This window comes from Stegodyphus dumicola, chromosome 5, assembly GCF_044657685.1.
Source record: "Stegodyphus dumicola isolate Sdum_Otavi_A_Nest chromosome 5, ASM4465768v1".
Lineage (NCBI taxonomy): Eukaryota > Metazoa > Arthropoda > Arachnida > Araneae > Eresidae > Stegodyphus > Stegodyphus dumicola.
This window is the reverse complement of record NC_140772.1, coordinates 213,570,488-213,589,697: the sequence shown is the minus strand read 5'-3', so window position 1 is coordinate 213,589,697 and position 19,210 is coordinate 213,570,488. Positions and strand designations below refer to the sequence as shown.

The following is a 19,210-nucleotide window of genomic DNA, read 5'->3' as shown; positions in this document are numbered from 1 at the left end:
TACACACAAGAGAAACAAAATACGAAGTGCGACGCCTTAGTGCCACCAGTAAAAACAAAAAGCAAGAAAAAAGAACAATATACAATAAAGAATCTGAGCAACAATTTGCATAACACATATACAAAATTACACATTACTAACATTTAGGATCGCCCTTGGGAGTTTACTGAAATTGGGGTCCCTAGTATCATAACAATAGTTAACAACCACAGGATTGTCCAGAAGTTCCTGTTTATCATAAAATGCCCTAGATAGGCGGCAATAAAAATCAAAAAGATCCTCTATTCTTAACTCTTTACGAATTTGGCTATTCCGAATGTACCAGGGGGCATTACATATCATACGCAATACCCCGTTTTGGGCAGCTTGTAACTGCCTTCTCAAACTTTTGCACGAGTATGCCCAGACGGGGCATGCATAACTAAGAATTGCACGCAACATGGTTTTGTAAATGAGCAACTTATTATTAATAGATAGAACACTGTTTCGAGCAATTAAGGGGAAGAGTGAAGCTTTACTAGCTCGAAACTTCCTGAGAATATGTGTAACGTGTGGGTTCCATGTAAGAGATTTACTGAGGATCACCCCAAGATAAGGGACCTGCTTGACCCAGGGAATGTCCACACCATACATTTGCATGTGAGTCGGGAAATTCTTCTTAGTAGTAAACAGTATGGCATGTGTCTTGTCGACATTCACTTTGACTTTCCATTTGGTCAGCCAAGTCTCTAGCGAATGGATGTGGTGTTGTAGCTATTGTATTGCTGAACTAACAAATGCACTTTGCGTTAGGATCGCTGTGTCGTCTGCATACATGGCTAGTGTTGTGTTGTGTGTAGTGGGGATGTCGTTCACGTAAATATTGAATAGGGTAGGGCCCAGAAGGGATGCCTGTGGAACACCAGACCGTATAGGCCGGTTTGTGGATAATGAACCAGAAACATGAACGACAAAGTGTCTACCGGTTAGGTAGGATTTAATTATGTTTGTGATGTAGCCTGGGAGTCCCAGGTTGTGTAATTTGTATATGAGGGCATCCAGCCATACTCTATCGAAGGCTTTGGCGACATCTAAGAAAGGTCCACCAGTGACACGATGTTGTTGCATCCCACTGCTTATTATTAACTCAACAACTCTGTAGAGTTGATGCGTTGTCGAGTGCTTACGCCTGAACCCAAACTGATAGGGTATGAGGATCTTCTGCTCATCCAGGAAGATGTTTAGTCTATGTAGGATAACTGCTTCCACGATTTTGCTAATTGAGCTTAGCAAACTGATTGGTCGGTAACTCTCAGGAGCAGTCGCAGGTTTGTTGGGCTTAAGCAGAGGGACAATCTTGGCAGTTTTCCAACAAGTTGGGGAGTACTGCCATCGTAGCATGATATTCACTAACTTGGTGAAGTAGAGTATTATCTTGACAGGGAAGTGCTTGATCATCTCATTTGTGACCCCGTCTACTCCAGGGCTCTTCCTTTTCGCAATTCGCATGATATAAAGACAGACCTCCGATGGCATGGCTGAGGTAATGTTGTCTGTGCATGGCTGTGTTGTAAATTTGGAGTGGAAGTCAGCAATAAGCTGTTCAGTGTCTGAGTCTGAAATGTTGTTAATGCAGAACTGAGATTCCAGATGCTGAGCTAAAAGTTCTGCTTTCTCAGTTCCGGTGTAATGGATCCGTTGAGGGCCGTGAAGGGGCGGAATGGCGTTATAGCATTTTTTGTACCTCTTCACTGCTTTCCATAAGGAGTTATCCTCTGCAGAAAGAGATCTGAGGTAGTTAGTCCAGCGATCTTGTGAGAGTTTATTTGTAAGAAACTTGACCGCTTCGCACAGGCGATTGAAGTTCCTTTTATCGTCACGGTGTCTGGTACGTTGATACGCTCGTCTTGCAGCATTTCTCTCTTTAATCAATAATCTGAGCTCTTGAGGCTTGTGTTTCATACCAGGTTTAACTTCAACTTGTGCTTTTGCATAAGCATTTTGTATATTTTCAGTGAGGTCCTTGACCAAACTATCAATGTCACTCCCCTTGTGTATCGTGGGTAAAGTGTACTGGGTGTTGGAGAAGGCTTTGGCAAAGACCTGCCAGTCTGTACGAAAGGCCCTGGTGTCTGATGTAGTATATCTGCTGAGGTCCAGAATAATCCTAACAGGATTGTGATCACTTGAAAGTTCGTCCAGTACGTAAATATCCAGTGGAGAACTGGTGTTCCGCAACAGGAAAAAATCAATAATTGCGGTGGACCCAGCAGCATACCGTGTTGGGGTACTTGGAACTGCCAATTTACACCGTGCCGACGCGGCCAAGGAATAAATCAGTCTGCCTGTTGCATTAGAAGTGTAGCAGTTCCATGTGCGGTGTCTTGCGTTCAAGTCTCCACCAATAATAACATGTGTACCAAGTGTGAGTAGAATTTCAAGGTCTGCCTGAACGACAGCCACAGGTCTCATGGGAGGAATGTAGGTGGAGACAAAAGTGTATGGAGTGTTAGTGTCTGTTGTGATGCAGATAGCTGTGGCCTCTACGGCTGAGAGCTGTGGAATGTTCACGTGATAATGGGGAATGCAGCGTTTGACAAGAAGTGCAGTGCCACCTCCACGTGGGCGAGGAGCGGTAGTACTTCTGTGCGACTTGTAGGTATAGTAATTTGCCACAAACAGTGGTATTTTAGGGTCAAGCTTGTGTTCTTGTAGGAAAAATAAGTCGGGACTGTGCTCACTTGCAAAATCCCGCAATTCATTAATCTTACGGAACAAACCATTTGCATTCCAAGTAATAATACTTAAGTACCTATTGTTTACACTATACATAATTATTCAACATTGGAAAAAACACTGTCAAAAACATTAAATAATATAAACAACTTATCGATTGAATGCTCCGCATCCCGCAATTCAGGCATGGCTGCCGAGATTTTTTGAAAAACATTCATAACTGTGGTGCCTTTAAAAACATCACACACCTCTTTGATTATTTTGAGAAAGTCCATAAGCATACCCGAACCAACAGTAGCACTAGCAGCACCACCACTGCTGACAGTCTGTTTATGCATATCAACATTAAAATTATTAACAGTATTTACAGATCTTTGAACGTCACCCTTGGCTACACTAGCATAACTGCGCCCGGAGGCAACAGCAGAATAACTCGCATTAGAAGTACTAGGCATTTTAACACCATTATTTACATTTTCTGAGTTTGCACTCTTATTCACAGTTTTATTTCCGACTGTGCGTGGGGGAATTTCGGACATCCGCGATAATTGGCGGTGTGTCCTTCTTGCAGGCAATTACAACAAATAGGAGAGTCTAATTTTTTAACATTACATTTATCAGTACGATGTGCACCCGCACATTTCACACATCTTGGTTTTAGTTTGCAATTTTTACTACTGTGGTGGAAATGTTGGCAGTTGTGACACTGCACAACATTTCCACGCACTTTATAAGGATGTATTTCAACAAAGAAACATAGTAGTTTTTTAACATCATAAATAGATTGCACCCCTGGTACATTCTCTAAATGAACCCGAAACAAAGGCATAGGAGCCTTAGATTTGGTTCTGTGCATTTGGGTAACTTTTCGAGGTTTATACTTTAAATTAACCAGCTCCTCAAAAATGTCATCTGAGGGGCAATCGATAGGTAAACCTCTTATAACTATTTTGATGGGCCTATCCATCTTTCTGGTAATTAAATAATGATCTACACTTTTTTCATCCAAATATTTTGTTATCTGACGGTGATCATTTTCCATTTTCGGAAAAACTTTTAAAAACTCCCCAGTAACTTTAGCTGCAAAGTCTAAATTAGTTTCAGCCCTCAAATTTTTAGAGAAATCCGAAAATTTAATTGGAGGCTTCACCATTATCGGTTTCACCTTCGGTTGTTGCATTTCAATAACCTCATTCTCTTCACTAACTTCCATATCATTATTAGTGGCAGTATTATCTGCATTAGCATTTTCACCTAGCTTATCAAATTTATTGCTAACATTAATTTCTGCATTAGCTTTGACTAATTTAGCAGGCCGAGCCGTATTACGCGGCTGTGTAAAGCCTTCTGAATCCTGAATTTCGCTCACACATCTTTTTCCTTTTTTCCGTTTAAGCAAAATTTTTGTTTTTTCTCCGCTAGGAGTTTGTACAATTGCACCAGATTTATCACTTTACCCACGCTGCATGGTTCTTCAAAAAAGATTTTCTTTTTTAATCATCCACGGGCTGCGCCATGTGTTGTATTTTATATGTGTTGGTTACGTGCTTAGTGATGATTACAAGATGTACACAAACATCGTTTCTACATTGCTCATCTACTATTCTATATTAGACAGACAGACAAAGTAGACAGATGTCTTTTGTTGCACCCACTAAGTCTTTCTGCACCGATGGGCGAAAAATCAAGCATAGATGCGAAGGAAAGGTATATAGAAAGGGGGGCAATTTCGTATTTCAGAGGAGAGTAAAAAGGAACTTCGTATATTTTATACGAGTTCGAAAGGCCAGGAAGAAAAGATGGGACAAAATAAAGTAAAAAATAAATGGCCCAAAAGTAATGGAGAGGGAAAAAAAAATTATTTATAATTAAAAAAAGGGCCTATAGAAAGAAAAAGGAAAGGAAGTTGTTATCATTTACATTAAATCTTCTAGGTGTGTGTAATGAGTGTGTTTTGTAAAGCTGAATAGATGTAAAGATGGGGGAAAATTAATAATAAAATAATAAATATTGGGGGTCCAGTCACATAACAGTATAAGTCAAGTTTAGAAGCTAATTTTTGCTATAACAGGGAAACTAAAAATTAAAAATTTTTAAATTTAAACTTTTATTTTTTAACATGGAAACCAATATTAGCCTCTACCTTGAGGCACAGTAACAGAAGACACATAAGATCAAGATACATATAATATCATGCAAAGTTATACATTAAACTAAGTAACATCACACACACACACACAGATCGTATTTTATTCTCGAGTGTCAAGATGTAGAAACATCTTTTTACTCGACTTCTGATAAAGATCGGGAGGGGGGAGAAAGAGAAGGGTGAAAGGAGTGTGGGAGGCGGAAGAAAGAGAGTGAGGTCCGCACTAGCGGCGGCGAAAAAGCGGAGGTTTCAAGTTCAGTGTCGTTATAAGATGTAGCCGCGGGTGGTAAAACCGCAGAGTCAGTTTTGCATGAATGAGTCAATTAAGGTTGTGAATCCTATGTGGGGAGGATATCACAAGGGTAGCGATGTTTTTCTCTGGGACGCGGGGAGTGTCTGAGAGTGCTAATAAGGCTATTACTGTGGGTTTGTACTGAATAAAAGAAGTTGATCGCTAATCGTTTAATATACTCTTGAATAAGTTCCATTCGAAGGTCTCTGTGGATGTAGATGTTGGGAATTGATAATTTCTCGTAAAATTTTATTTTGTAGAATTTGTAATTGTTTAATATTGGTTTTAGCTGCATGTCCCCAGATCGGTGCTGCATAAAGAAGAGCTGGGCGCAGTATGCAGCGATAAAGAATTAATTTGTTTGTAGTAGATAAGTTGCTTTTTCTACCAAGAAGAGGTCGCATAGTAGCTGTGGTGATTTTAAATTTTTGTACTACGGACCGGAAATGGGCTCTGAAGGTAAGTTTTTGGTCAAGGGTGATTCCAAGGTATTTGGTTTCATTAATACAGTCAATTTCTTCGTCAAATATTTCAGGGGGTGGAGGATAGTATTTCATGTTTCCTTTACGGAAAATTATCGCCTTAGTTTTATCAGTGTTAATTTTAATCCTCCAAAGGGTAAGCCATTTTTCCAGTTTTATGAGATAGCTTTGGAGTCGGTTTCTTACGGCGATAACAGTGCAGGCTTTAGTAAGTATGGCGGTGTCATCGGCAAAGAGTGCAAGATGAACAGAAGGGTTTTTAGGGATATCTTGTGTATAAATATTAAAAAGGTACGGCGAAAGTGCCGACCCCTGTGGGACACCAGCATTGATTACTCTGGTGGTAGAGTATGCAGTACCGATTTTGATTCTGAATGTTCTGTTGCTGAGAAAAGAGGCTATTAAGCGAATAAAATGATCTGGAAAATTGAGAGTGATTAGTTTGTAAATAAGTCCTCGATGCCATACTCTGTCAAAAGCTTTCGCGGTAACATCATCTATTGCGGTTTCCAACATATTTATATACTCAGAAAGCACCATCAGATAAAATCATAAATCCAAAAAAAGGCGAGAAAATATCAGCAAAAATAAATAAGTAAATAAATTACGGAGGTTTTTTTTTAATATTAATTCATTTTTTTTAAAAAATAAGCATTTTATTTATTTATTAAGTTAATGGTCATAATTTATTATATGTGTACTATTTTATCAATTTGAGGCACACTGTATTAATATATGCTTTTAATTTAAATAGATAGGAAATATAGATTAAAGGAGCAAAAACTACAACTATACATTCATTGAGGCCCGAGATCGTGTTTTTCCCTCTCGAGAAATTCCTCAAAGGGGCCCCAATGGGTAGGGCTAACACTACTGATAAGGGCTACTGATAAGGATAGCGTCCCTACGAGATGGTAACCAAAAAAGAACCACATGATTTAAAGCAATTAATAAGTATTTAATGCCAGAACATAATAAAATGAGCATAATAATAATAATGATCATAATAAATAAATGAATTTAAAGGTACTTTAGTGACAGATATTTGATTTAGCTTAGAGAAAAGAAGTTCTACTTATCTGAACGCTCCGTCTTAGTGCTGCAAAAGATTGCAAGGAAGACAAGACCCCCCGGTACAGGAGAACTCCCGGCCTTGAGAACGAGACAATGCAGAAGATATTCGCGAAAATTTTCTTAAATAAATGAAGATTTTCCGGAAAACACCTTTGAAAATTCAGGAGCTCTTCCAAGATCCTGCCTCCATCGTACGTGATCACAGCGCCCCAAAACTTAAACGCAAAAAGGAAAGAAATACTTCTATATTACAGTTACGATTACAGTTACGATTAAAGATAATAATAGATACAGTTACAGTTACATATATAACAGATAGCATATGCACTTTTTTTCTGTTATTAGAGTCTGTTGTGTAAATTTCCATAGCGCATTAATTTATACAAATAAAGGAATATTAAAAAATAAACCAAATGAAAACATTCAGTAAACATTTAAGGGCGTCGGATACCTATTCTTTTTTACCTAAATTATGAAAAGTAAGTATGACTAAAATTATATTTTATTCCATTATGCGCTATTTCTATCGAAACTCTTTTCGGGATCTTGGATCATAATCTTGCTACTGGTACCTACTACAAAGTGTACAAACCAGTAAATAAAAATAAGAAAAATTAACATTAACAAAAATGGGGAAAACAAAGGCGTTTATTTTTTAACACCGCACCCGAAGACGAAAAGACAAATAAAGACAAAGTCATTCAATAAAGTTAAAATAAAAAAAAAATCCCTGTAAAGCAGAGTTTACGAAAGCTACGAGCAGGGATAGAACCGGAGATCTAGAAGTCTGAGGATTTTTCCCGCGCTTGTTACCGCTGAGCTGCGGTTTCTCCGGTGGGTTATGCACAATTTTTGGTACACGACGCTCAAATACAAATTGTAAAGGCGATGAACCAAAAGTTACCAAGCACTAGGTTCTGTAACCCTACGTTTCCTGGTTTAACCAATCGGAGCAAACAGCGGAAGTAACGGTCTGTAGGCTTTGTGAAGAAGCGCATGACGCAGAAGAAGTAAAGAGCTCTAAAATGCGCTTTCCCATAATCAAATGTGTCTAATCAGTGTTTGAGAAACCTTTAGCACGGGGGCCTACATTAATACTATATAGTTGCTCTCGAAAAAAATAAAGATACTTTTGTATTATAATGATTTAAAATTCAGAAAATTAACCTTTTACTGAAAACTGAAGATAAGTCGGAGGAAAATTAATTTTTGTAAAGTAAATACTTCGTTTTTGTTATTAGGTAATACTTCATTTACACCAAAAATAGGCTTTGAATGACCTTCCCCTGGGTTTTTATAGTAAGCATTTTAGAATAATGGAAGCATCTATAAAAAGCGGGAAAACTCAAAGAAAATATTGCTAAGATTTAAGCATAGGAAAAAGATTGCTAGTTCATTTTAAATCAAATAAAATTAGACAAACAGGAATCCTAGAAGAAAATGATATCATAAAAAACAATATGTGTATCTAATTATTAGAAAATCAAGTAGTAAATACAACTATGTGTATTTCAAAATAGAAAGGACTTTAAAACTTTTCCTAAACGATCGAAATTTTTTGCTGATACGAATCTCTCATCATACAAAGCTGGTGAGATTACATCCATCTCTGCTGGAGATATCCCTGATGAATTCTTTGTTACGAAGTTTCACTGTAGTGAATGTTTTACATAGCATTTTATCTCAGATAAGAGTTGTTGTTGGTATCTTGGAACAACTACGTTTATACCAGGACTTATTTTTAAAAACTTAAAAATACCGAAATTCTAATGGAAGGCTGTGGGGAAAGATCAATAAAAATACATGAAATGTTAAATAATGCTGATTGAAATTAAATAAAATATAAAGATAAAAAAATTAATAAAGTTAAATTAATGACAAATAGTTACTAATAGTAGTAAAACAATAAAAAAATACCAGAGCTCATCTTATCTAGGGTTTTGGCAGTGTTTATGCCCTGATTTATTTGAAAGAATGTTGTTTTGCGCCGACTACATGAGAATTTGAGACTACATCGGAATTTGTCTACATCAGAATTTAAGGCAGAAGAAGTTTTATGTGAAAATCAAGTAATCAATCAAACAAATCGAGCAAATAAATCAATTTATTTCCCTACTTGGACAAGTAATGAGAGTTTGTAAACAAGTTTATCCGGCTAGCAGAAGTGCGTTCAGCTATTTTCTGCCGTAGCTGAAGAAGGTTAGTTTAATGTGTTTTTGCTAAAATAAAATTGAATAAAGGTGTTTTTAGTCCAAAGGGATTTGAATCCCGAAGGACTATTAGTTTCGTTTTGGCATTTTGCGTCGGACGGATAAATGTCGGTTCACTTTTCAAACTGTTGCCATAAAATGTTAGAGTCCTGCATTATATTTGAAGAAATTAAATAATGAAAATCTGCGTAAATGTATGTATATTTCTCACATTGTCATAAAATAACGGTACATAGAGTCATCGAATTTTGAATAACGTAATCCTCCAACGAATATGAGCATGTGGAAGACCAAATTTGAAATTTGAAATTTGTTTTATGATCGATTTCCTATTTTTTAAAACTTTGACGAATTTTTGATTAACAAACTCAAGGATTTCAAAGCGAGCAATGGCAACGTTGTGCAGAAAAAACATTTTTATCTCCAGCGCGTGAGTCTCTGTATCGGAAATTCTAAAGATATGCTCGTTTTAAAACTATTTTGCGATATTGCTGTTGCACTGGATCTTATGGTTTTAGTGCGAGGAACATGATATTTAATAAAGAAAGGTAACACACAAAATGTTAAAAAACGCCCCTTTGGACGTAATTTAAAATCTGAAACATTTCAGACTTTTTTTTTTTTTTTTTTTTGTCCAAAGGGATTTGAATCCCGAAGGACTATTAGTTTCGTTTTGGCATTTTGCGTCGGACTCATAAATGTCGGTTCACTTTTCAAACTGTTGCCACAAAATGTTAGAGTCCTGCATTATATTTGAAGAAATTAAATAATGAAAAATCTGCATAAATGTATGTATATTTCTCGTATTGTGATAAAACAACGGTACATAGAGTCATCGAATTTTGAATAACGTAATCCTCCAACGAATATGAGCATGTGGAAGACCAAATTTGAAATTTGAAATTTGTTTTATGATCGATTTCCTATTTTTTAAAACTTTGACGAATTTTTGATTAACAATCTCAAGGATTTCAAAGCGAGCAATGGCAACGTTGTGCAGAAAAAACATTTTTATCTCCAGCGCGTGAGTCTCTGTATCGGAAATTCTAAAGATATGCTCGTTTTAAAACTATTTTGCGATATTGCTGTTGCACTGGATCTTATGGTTTAAGTGCGAGGAACATGATATTTAATAAAGAAAGGTAACACACAAAATGTTAAAAAACGCCCCTTTGGACGTAATTTAAAATCTGAAACATTTCAGATTTTTTTTTTTTTTTTTTTCTTTTTTTTATCTGCACTCACCTTTATTTGGCTTACTCTGAAAATCAGACAGAGAGTGGGAGAACAATATCCGGTTGGCCCAGTTTCGCCAGAGACTAATCTGGCAATACTTTGGTTATGGAATTGTATGTACGGTTTATTTTTAGATCAAAAATCCCGCCAAGAATCCTATTTGAATATTAGTTAGTGAGCTTGGCTGATTGTTGAAACTACTTTTCTACGAATTCAATACGTAACATCTATACATTTTTCTAAAGCATGGCTTCATACATTTCTACAGTAATACTTAGGAAATTAAGAGATGCCATGAAAAACACATCATATGTTTGCCAAAGTCTTCAAGCATATATCATACCATCATGTGATGCTCACCAAGTAAGTAAGGGAAAAATCTGTCATGTTTTCTAGTGCTGTTGCGAAAACATGAAGCCCTTTTCATCTGTGTAAAAGAAAGTCATAATAAATCTTGGAAAATGCTGTAATTTTTGATAAGGAGGGAATACTTTATGATAAACATCTGCTCTAAAGAAAGCTTCGATATTATCGATATTATCATATACGACTGCAAAATATCCAAGTCTTATCTAAAATCATGTGTAATATATACTCCATATCAGGAAGCTTCATATAACTTCATATTAGGAAGCAATGAACTTCTTAACCTGTTCACTTCTGAGACAGGGTTACTAGATTTTTAAAATGGTGAATTTTGTCAGTAAAATTGGAGGGCATTTATTTATTAAATTGGTTCAATCTGACAAATGCGTTATTGGAAAAACATAAGGTACGAATGTTTTTTGACATATGGTATTTTCTTCAGCTATAGAAGAAATTGTAATACCCTAAAAGTAATATCACTTTAGGCGTACCATATCCTAATGTATAAAAATGATATGGTTTTGAAATGTGAATTGAGGATGCTAAGCTGTCAAACAGTTGAACATCAAGGTGACGGGCTGAAGTCCCAGTGTTTAATATTCCATTAAAAGATGAAAGATGCAAGATGATTGCCTGTACAAAATATTTTAGATTTAATAAAAATCTTACGCAGGAAACCTTTGAGAAAATTTAATCCTAAACCGGAACAGCTTTAAAGTATTGGTCCTTCTGGCTATTTTTTGATTTGGCAACAAACTTCGGTCGCCAATGTATACCGGCTTTCAAGATCGGAAAAAAATGGCGGATTGTCAACAAAATCCTATCTAGACTAACTGTACATCTAAACATTATAAGAGAATAAAAGTATATCTTAATAAGAATATATCTAAACTTTATAATAATAACATTTAAAGACATTGAAATCAGTACCTAAGTGCTTGCCATGTCAAATTTTTATATATAAATTGTACTCGTACTTTTATTATAGAGTTTTTATTACAAAAAATTCAGATTTCTGTTAGATAAAATGTTTAAGTAATGTAGAAAATTGGCATAAAATTTAAAATAAAAAGTCGACTGTTATGTCAACATACTATTAATAAAAGTAATAATACTCAGTGAAGGTTATTCATATACAGCTATTATTAGGTTGTAAGATTTACAAAATTTGAGAACTATACATTATAAGCAATATATTCCATAATCTAAGCAACATTATATTTTTTATAGTCAGTCAAATTATAAAAATGTTATAAAAGCAATAATTTTGGTCCTGATTTGAACCTATGAATTCATGCAATTACGCATCCCTATAGTTCTAATATGAGGCAAAAAAGTATTTTTAGACCATAGTAATTTTGATCTTTTTAGCAAAGGAAACACAAAGAGTTTACCTTATGCTACTCAAAATGTGGTTTTTTTTCCTTGGGGAATGGAGTTTATAATAATATGCAGAGTTGACATATGAAAAAATGTCAAGACTCATGTGATGTAATATTAAAAGCATCAGTTTTAACTATCAAATTTTAGCTTTTTTAAAATATTTTAAATGTTGTGCTTTCCTAACACAAACGTTACTTTAAGAAAAACATGCAATTTATCCCTCCTGCCATCAAAGCTCTGATACCTACCAAATTCAATAAAGTTACGTGGACAGAAATGGCGGCATGTTTTTGAGTTCAGTATTTAGGGTTACCAAGGTTATCATAATTTTACATTTATTGCTCCACAATGTCGCCAAAAAGGACTAATACTAAAGCTGTGCCCCTAAACCTTATGTAAAAAGTATGTAGAAAAATCACGTCTCAGCCTTAGAAACTCTCAGAAGATTAATTGTGGGTTGCAGCGGCTAGCATAAATTATGTCGCATAATTAAATTGTTATTTTATGCAGTTTCTGTAATTAAAAAGTTTTTTTAATTTGAAAGTTATTTCCCTTGTATTTTTTGTTGTTTTTTAACAATAATTTATATTTTATGTTTTTTTAAAAAAGTGGAAAGCATTTAATTATAATTTAATATTTTCTATTTAAATGAGAAAACTCATTAAATGGCTCAATCCAGAGATCCAGGCATTCTAAGCTATTACTTACTGTACAGATTTTCAGCTACATTTTGGAAATTCTTATTTTTACTCTGTGTGGGTCCTAAATTCTTCTGCCTGGTTCTGTATTCTAAACGTTCTAAAAATTTTGCTGCCTTTAAATTCTGTTGCTCAGTTTCTCTTATATTCTGAAAATTTTTACCATTCATAATATAGCTGCTCGATACTTAAAGAAATTCTGCCATCAAAATTTAAAAAATTCTGCCATTCTGCACAATCCCAACAATAGCACCAGCTCTGGCATTGGGCCTGTTTGCAGTAAATCTTTTATTTCTCCTGAGTATTTTAAAAACTCAAATCTACAAGTCCCTTTTCTGAATGAGAGTGGTGATTTTGAATATTCCTTCTGGATGTTAATTTAATCCTTACAAATGAGGACATATCTTGAAAATTTCTGAATCTGATCCTGATAACAGAAGAGAACCAAAATTTCCTTTGTGTTTGTTTGCTAATATAGACGTTAAAACTGCTTTAATATTTTCAATGCTTTTCATTCATTGACTCATGTAAGATCAAACTGTATCACATTTCTTGCATAACTCAAATATTTGACTAATTTTATTTATTTTTTTAGTCCAAAAGGGCAATTTGCCCAGAATTTCGTTTTGGCATTTTGTGTTGATATACTACAAGCATTGTTTCATTTTTCAAATTGTTACCACTAAATATTATTGTCCTGTATCATATCTAAAGAAATTAAAATGAAGAATCTGCATAAATGTATGTATGTTTCTCGCACTGTGAAAAAACAATGGTACCTAAGAGACATCAAATTTTGGATAACGTAGTCCTTCACTCATCTGGGCATCTGGATGCCCAAATTTGGAATTTGTTTTATTATCTACATCATATTTTATAAAACGTTAACGAATTTTTCATTAACAAACTCAAGGATTTCAAAGCAAGCAATGACAACGTTGTACAGAAAAAAATTTCTTATCTCCAGAGTGCGAGACTGTGTATCAGAAATTCTGGTACTATTCGGTTTCGAGGGCCGTAAAAAATCGCCAATATTTATTACAATATTTATCAGGAATTTTTGGAAAATTTGGCATACGTATTTATATTTTAGCATTGAATTTTTTGCACAAGTTGTTCGTTAACAGTTGAGCTCATCTTCGTAAACGCTTGATCTTTTCAGCATGGAATTGATAAGCAATAATCTTCCTAATGTTTTTCGGGATTTTTTAGCAATTTCTAGAATTTTGGTGGTTTTCTACAAATATTTTGTTAAGTTTAGCTATTGTACAGTTGTTACTAATGTGGAATTTAAAACCAAAAATGTATTCCTTCGCATTTCGAATTTAAACGGTTAAAATTGATACAATCTTACCACAGATTAGAAAGAATTATTTCTCTGTGTTGGATGGATTTTCTCACTTTTCCGTATTTTATACATTAAATGCATTCAGCAGACACGCACAAAAATCCCTTTTGATTCTTATGGTTTCAGTTAAATGAATTGTAAAATATATATATACTTTAACTTTCAAAATGTATTTGCTCGTTTATGCATAAATTTAAAATCGTGGGACTTCCACTTACAAATTATATGACTAAATTGCAGTATTTAAGCTAATAACTGAAATTATAGTACTGAAATGACATAGAATATAAGAATAATTATAGTCAATTTAAATAAATTTCTATTCTATTGTAGTCTATTTAAAAAAATTTCTATTTTCATTTAAAATTTGTCATTACAGTCAAAAGTCGTTATTCCGAAATTTAGATCATCAGTTTAAATCTCGCAAGATGGCATGCAGAAATTCTAAAATTAAAAATATGAAACCGTAATTTATGAAATAAAGAACAATTATGATCTAAAGGGTATCAAAATTTGCAAAAAGAAAAAGCTTAATATTTATTTGTTTACTTTATTAAACATTTCTTTCAATGTAAGTTGTTTAAGTTTTGCTTCGTTTCATGTGATAATACTTTCTCTTTAATTCTATTAAACAGACATAATTTCTTGTTCAGTTACAAAGTTCCACTGTTCAAGTCCTGTAATTGCTGTGCCGAGAATACCGACTAACTTGTCAATCGAAATTTTTTCGTTTTCACTAACCTCTCTGTCACCTTCTTCATGTCTTTATCCATTTTTTGATGCAATTTCACTTTTTGTTTGATGGACATAGGAACATACTTTCGTTTTGTAGATCCTTTGGGAGCTCCAGTATCGGAAATTCTATTTGACATAATCGAATATTCAAGTTTACTTTTATAAAATTGCTCTTACAGTCTGCAAAAAATAATAAGCCGGAAATAATTCGAAGATTAAGAAACAACGCAATCATCAACATTAACTGAAATAGATAATTTTAGCATATACCGTCCGTTATACATAAAATGCGCACGCGAAAACGTATTCTGCGCCTACGCACACACATATGCGCAGTCGTAAAGGTCTTATGCGCACGTGTAAACGCCTATGCGCATGTCTCAATGCGGCGCATGCGCAGAAAGTTTTTAGCTTTGAGGTCCGGATTATGGGTGTCCGAATTAACGACTTTTGACTGTATAAGCATCTCCCGCAGTTTTATGCGATCATAGGATTTTCCGAATTCTATTAGGTACTTAGCATAATTTCAAGGCCATATAGAAAAGTGATAGTATGGAAAGACTATGTCTTAAGTACCAGTAGCCAAGTATTTGTAATTAAATAATTAAATAAAAATAAATATTGAATACCAGCCGCTTTTTTATTTATTTTTAGTCATATAACAAAAGATAAACAAGAATACTATTAAATCTAAGAATTATTTAGTAAATTATTTTGCTAATTTTATATGGATGAGGAAACATGGTAAAAATATTTTAATGATTGAATTCACTGTTAAAAATCAAACAAACCCCAAAATTGTGTAAAACGTTTTGATTAAATATGATTTGAATGAGTTTTCCAATTCTGTTTTGAGTGATATAAATTAGGATATAAATATTATTAAATTAGGATATAAATTATTATTAGTAAGAATTTTTATATTATAACTTAGCAGAATGTCGTTTTCCGTTAAAAATTATATCTAAAAGAATTAAATTTGAAAAAGAATAAAAAATATAATTAACTGTTCCATTTTGTCCTTTATGCATCTATTTATATAAAAATGGAATCTGGTTAGGGAATTTATGACTTATATATGAACTAAAAATTGGTATCTTGACAAAACTTGTCAGAATATAAAAAGCCTATATTCTGTGATATTAGTGTATTAATCATACTTCTGTATACGTAAATGCAGTTTATAATTACCAGCATAAGTATCATAATGGATTTTATTAAAACGACGAAAACTGAATGCATGATCCTAGCAATTTCAAACTACGGCTCTTTATCCCGTTAAGTATTGCTTGGGTCGTAACTAACACGAGTTTTATTTTTGAAATATTATTCCAAATAAAACAGGAAGTGTTGAACGATATGCATTTTAAACAGTTCTACTTTTTTATATGCATAGAAATGTTAAGTAGCTTTAAATTGTACTTTATTTCTGAAACTTCTGCGGTACTATTTTTAGAACAGATCAAGGACTTTAAAGAACAAGTACATTTTTACTAATATGCAACGTTAATGATATAGTTCAAATGTTATTGAACAGCTGTACGATTTGTAACTGGCACTGGAAGAAGCAAAATTTATCTGATGATCCAGTCTTCATTTATTGAATTAATAGAGAATGATACAGTGTGAGCTGCTGGTCAGCATGCTAGTTACATACGAAAGCTAAACTACTTTCTTTTTTCTCACCAACAGTGAGGCAGCCAATCCACTAGGGCAGTTAGCATAGGCAAACTACTATTTGCTTGTACAAAAACTGTACTTAAAGCTTGCAGCTTATTTTAAATAAATTTCGTATACAGTCAAAAGTCGTTAATACGGACACCCATAATTCGGAATGATCTATAATCCGGACATCAAAACTAAAAACTTTCTGCGCATGCGCCACGTTGACACATGCGCAGAGGCGTTCACGCTTGCGCGTAAGACCGTTTACGACTGCGCATATGAGTGTGCGCAAGTGCAGAATACATTTTCACGTGCGCATTTTATGTATAATGGACGTTTAAGCTTGTAGGGTTTATATTTATTTTAACTAACATTTATTTTAAGTTTAAACTATCTTTCCTGTCAAGCCTTACTTTCCCCTGGAACTGCCAATGCCAGAATATGTAAATTTGAGTAGAACGCGCAAGCATTCAAATTATCAGCGGAAGTATTCTGATTTAAATAGAAGGAAACGAGTTCGGTGTGATATTCTTACTTCACGAGCGCGGAGGTAGTTTGCGAGAAATTGAAGAACCCCGCGTTTCGGCCTATGTGCTTGGCGGGAAGTAGTGGTAATCGTTCCAGTGAGCTTCAAGTCTGCTGAATTAGCAGCGGTATTGTAAAACGCGGTGAGTTAGTTATTTTAGAGCCTCGTAGTTAGAATCTTGTCTTTAGTTTCTTTTCAGGTTATTATTTTTATTTGAATGCCGAGTTGGCACTCTGTAAGCGTCAAGAGCATGCAATTGTAATTTATTACGTTGAATAAAAAGGGACTTAAACCCTTCACAAGACTCTATCTTTTATACAGTTTTCACAGCCACCCCTTGGTTGCGTGCAAGTTAGAGGCGCGCAACGCTATATTGGCGCCCGAACACTTATCGAACTGAAATGGCCGAAAATTGGATGGAAGCCGCTGGACAACACCAAGAAATGACAAGTCAGTTTGAAGGATTTGGATACCTGGTCCAGACTTTGAGAGCGTCAATCAAGCCAAACGTCTATTTCGACGGAAAAAATTCGGTGTCGGTATTTCTAGAAGGTCTAGAAAACCACTTTCAGCTCTACCCTGTGCCTGAAAGACAAAAAGTTGCCATCGCCACATCAGCACTAAGAGGACAGGCCGCGCTATGGTGGAAAAACATAGGCAAATTTTTATTAGGGGAATTTGGAAGCCCGACATATATATTTGAAAATTTCAAAAAATCGTTAGTAAAGGCCTTCCCCATAGTGAAAGATCACGCACGGCTGGAAGCCGAGCTATATAGTTTCTATCAACGGGATACAGCAGAATTGACGGACTTTATTTTACGAAAAATCAAGCTAACGGATATGCTGTATGGAAAGAAACCCGATGCGGAGATAATTGAAATAATATTACCAAGATTGTTACCCGCTGTCCATTACTACTTTGAAATTAGAAACCCAAGCACATTGCAGGAACTTTTCGAATTGGCGGTGAAGTTTCAAAATCGCAGAATAGCGGAAAAAGCGAGAGGGGAAACATATTCTCAAAGTACCCGAAGGAAGGAGGAAACCAGAAATGGAAATCGCTCTTATGGGGGAAAGAACTATCAAGCTAACGCATCGAAACTCGAAGGTCAAGGCCCAAAAAGAAAATTTGAAAATAAACATCCGCGTACCCAGAAGACACAGATTGAAAAGAAAGCTTTAAATGAGTAGAGGGGCCTGTGAAAGGGTGGGTCCAGACCCCGGAAGTTTTAAAAAAACCCTCAAATAGATATTTAAACACGGTCATCGTAAAAAACTCACAGCTACCAATTATACAAGTCCTGGTTGGCGATGTACCAGTAGAAGCCCTCATCGATACAGGAGCAGAAGGAAATTTTATGAGTGAAAATTTCTTCAAAAAAAATTTTTATAGGATACGATTATTTAAAACCAGAAATACGGAAATTATAGCAGCGCAAGGAAAAACATGTCACTGCATCGGGAAATTATCATTAAACTTACAGGTAAAAGAGGAAAATCTCAAAGTATTCAAAGTAAAAAAGTATCAATACAGCAAGTGGTGAGTAATTTTTCTCATTTGTTTTCAGAAAAACCAGGAAACTGCCAAATTGTGACGCACAAGATTCAATTAAATGCCGAAAAAACTTGTAGGACTAAGCCATACCATTATGACAAACAAAAAGACTTAATCATCGAAGAACATATTCAGGAGATGTTAAAGAATAAAATAATAACGCCCATAAATAGTGAGTACGCGAGTCCAGTCGTACTATGTAGGAAAAAGAACGAGTTTCCTCCTTCGGATAAAAGGGCTTGGAGGTTTGCTATTAATTACAGAAAACTAAATAGTATTACCAAATTTCCAGTTTACCCTTTGCTGGTTATAGACGAGATCATTAGACAGATCAAATCGACAAGATATATGTCTACTTTGGACTTAACGTCTGGCTACTATCAAATAGCTATGAGACCCGAAGATATACATAAAACCGCGTTTATAACAAAATCGGGCACTTATGCATTTTTACGCATGCCTTTTGGGTTGTGTGGGGCCCCATCAACATTCCAGAGAGCTATGGACATTGTTCTAAAGCCTCTCCTAGGAAAATCAACTTTAATTTATCTAGATGATATAATTATAACGAGTAGTACGTTGGAACAACACATTAATGACCTCGAACAAGTTTTTAAATTATTAAAAGAGGCCGGTCTTACAATTAACGCCTCAAAATGCAAGTTCGCAACTAAGGAACTTAAATATCTCGGTTATAAAATTTCGCAAAAGGGTATAGAAACGCAAGATTCAAAAATAAAAGCTATTAAGAATTTCCCACCGCCAAGAAACTTT

General features: G+C 34.8%; 1 protein-coding gene across 3 annotated transcripts in view; it reads left to right on the top strand.

The window, feature by feature from the left end:
* Positions 1 to 9,945: 9,945 nt before the first annotated feature.
* ApepP (Aminopeptidase P) overlaps positions 9,946 to 19,210 on the top strand; it is a 108,154-nt gene continuing 98,889 nt past the window's right edge. The window contains exon 1 of one of the 3 annotated variants that reach the window (XM_085817654.1): positions 9,946 to 10,064. Coding sequence is in view for 2 of the 3 variants with exons in the window: in XM_085817653.1 (XP_085673779.1) it covers positions 10,405 to 10,521 (117 nt within the window). In the remaining variant the exon portion in view is untranslated. Of the gene's footprint in view, positions 10,065 to 10,146; positions 10,522 to 19,210 lie in introns of those variants that run through there. The other 2 variants (XM_085817653.1, XM_085817651.1) reach the window with 2 other exon arrangements.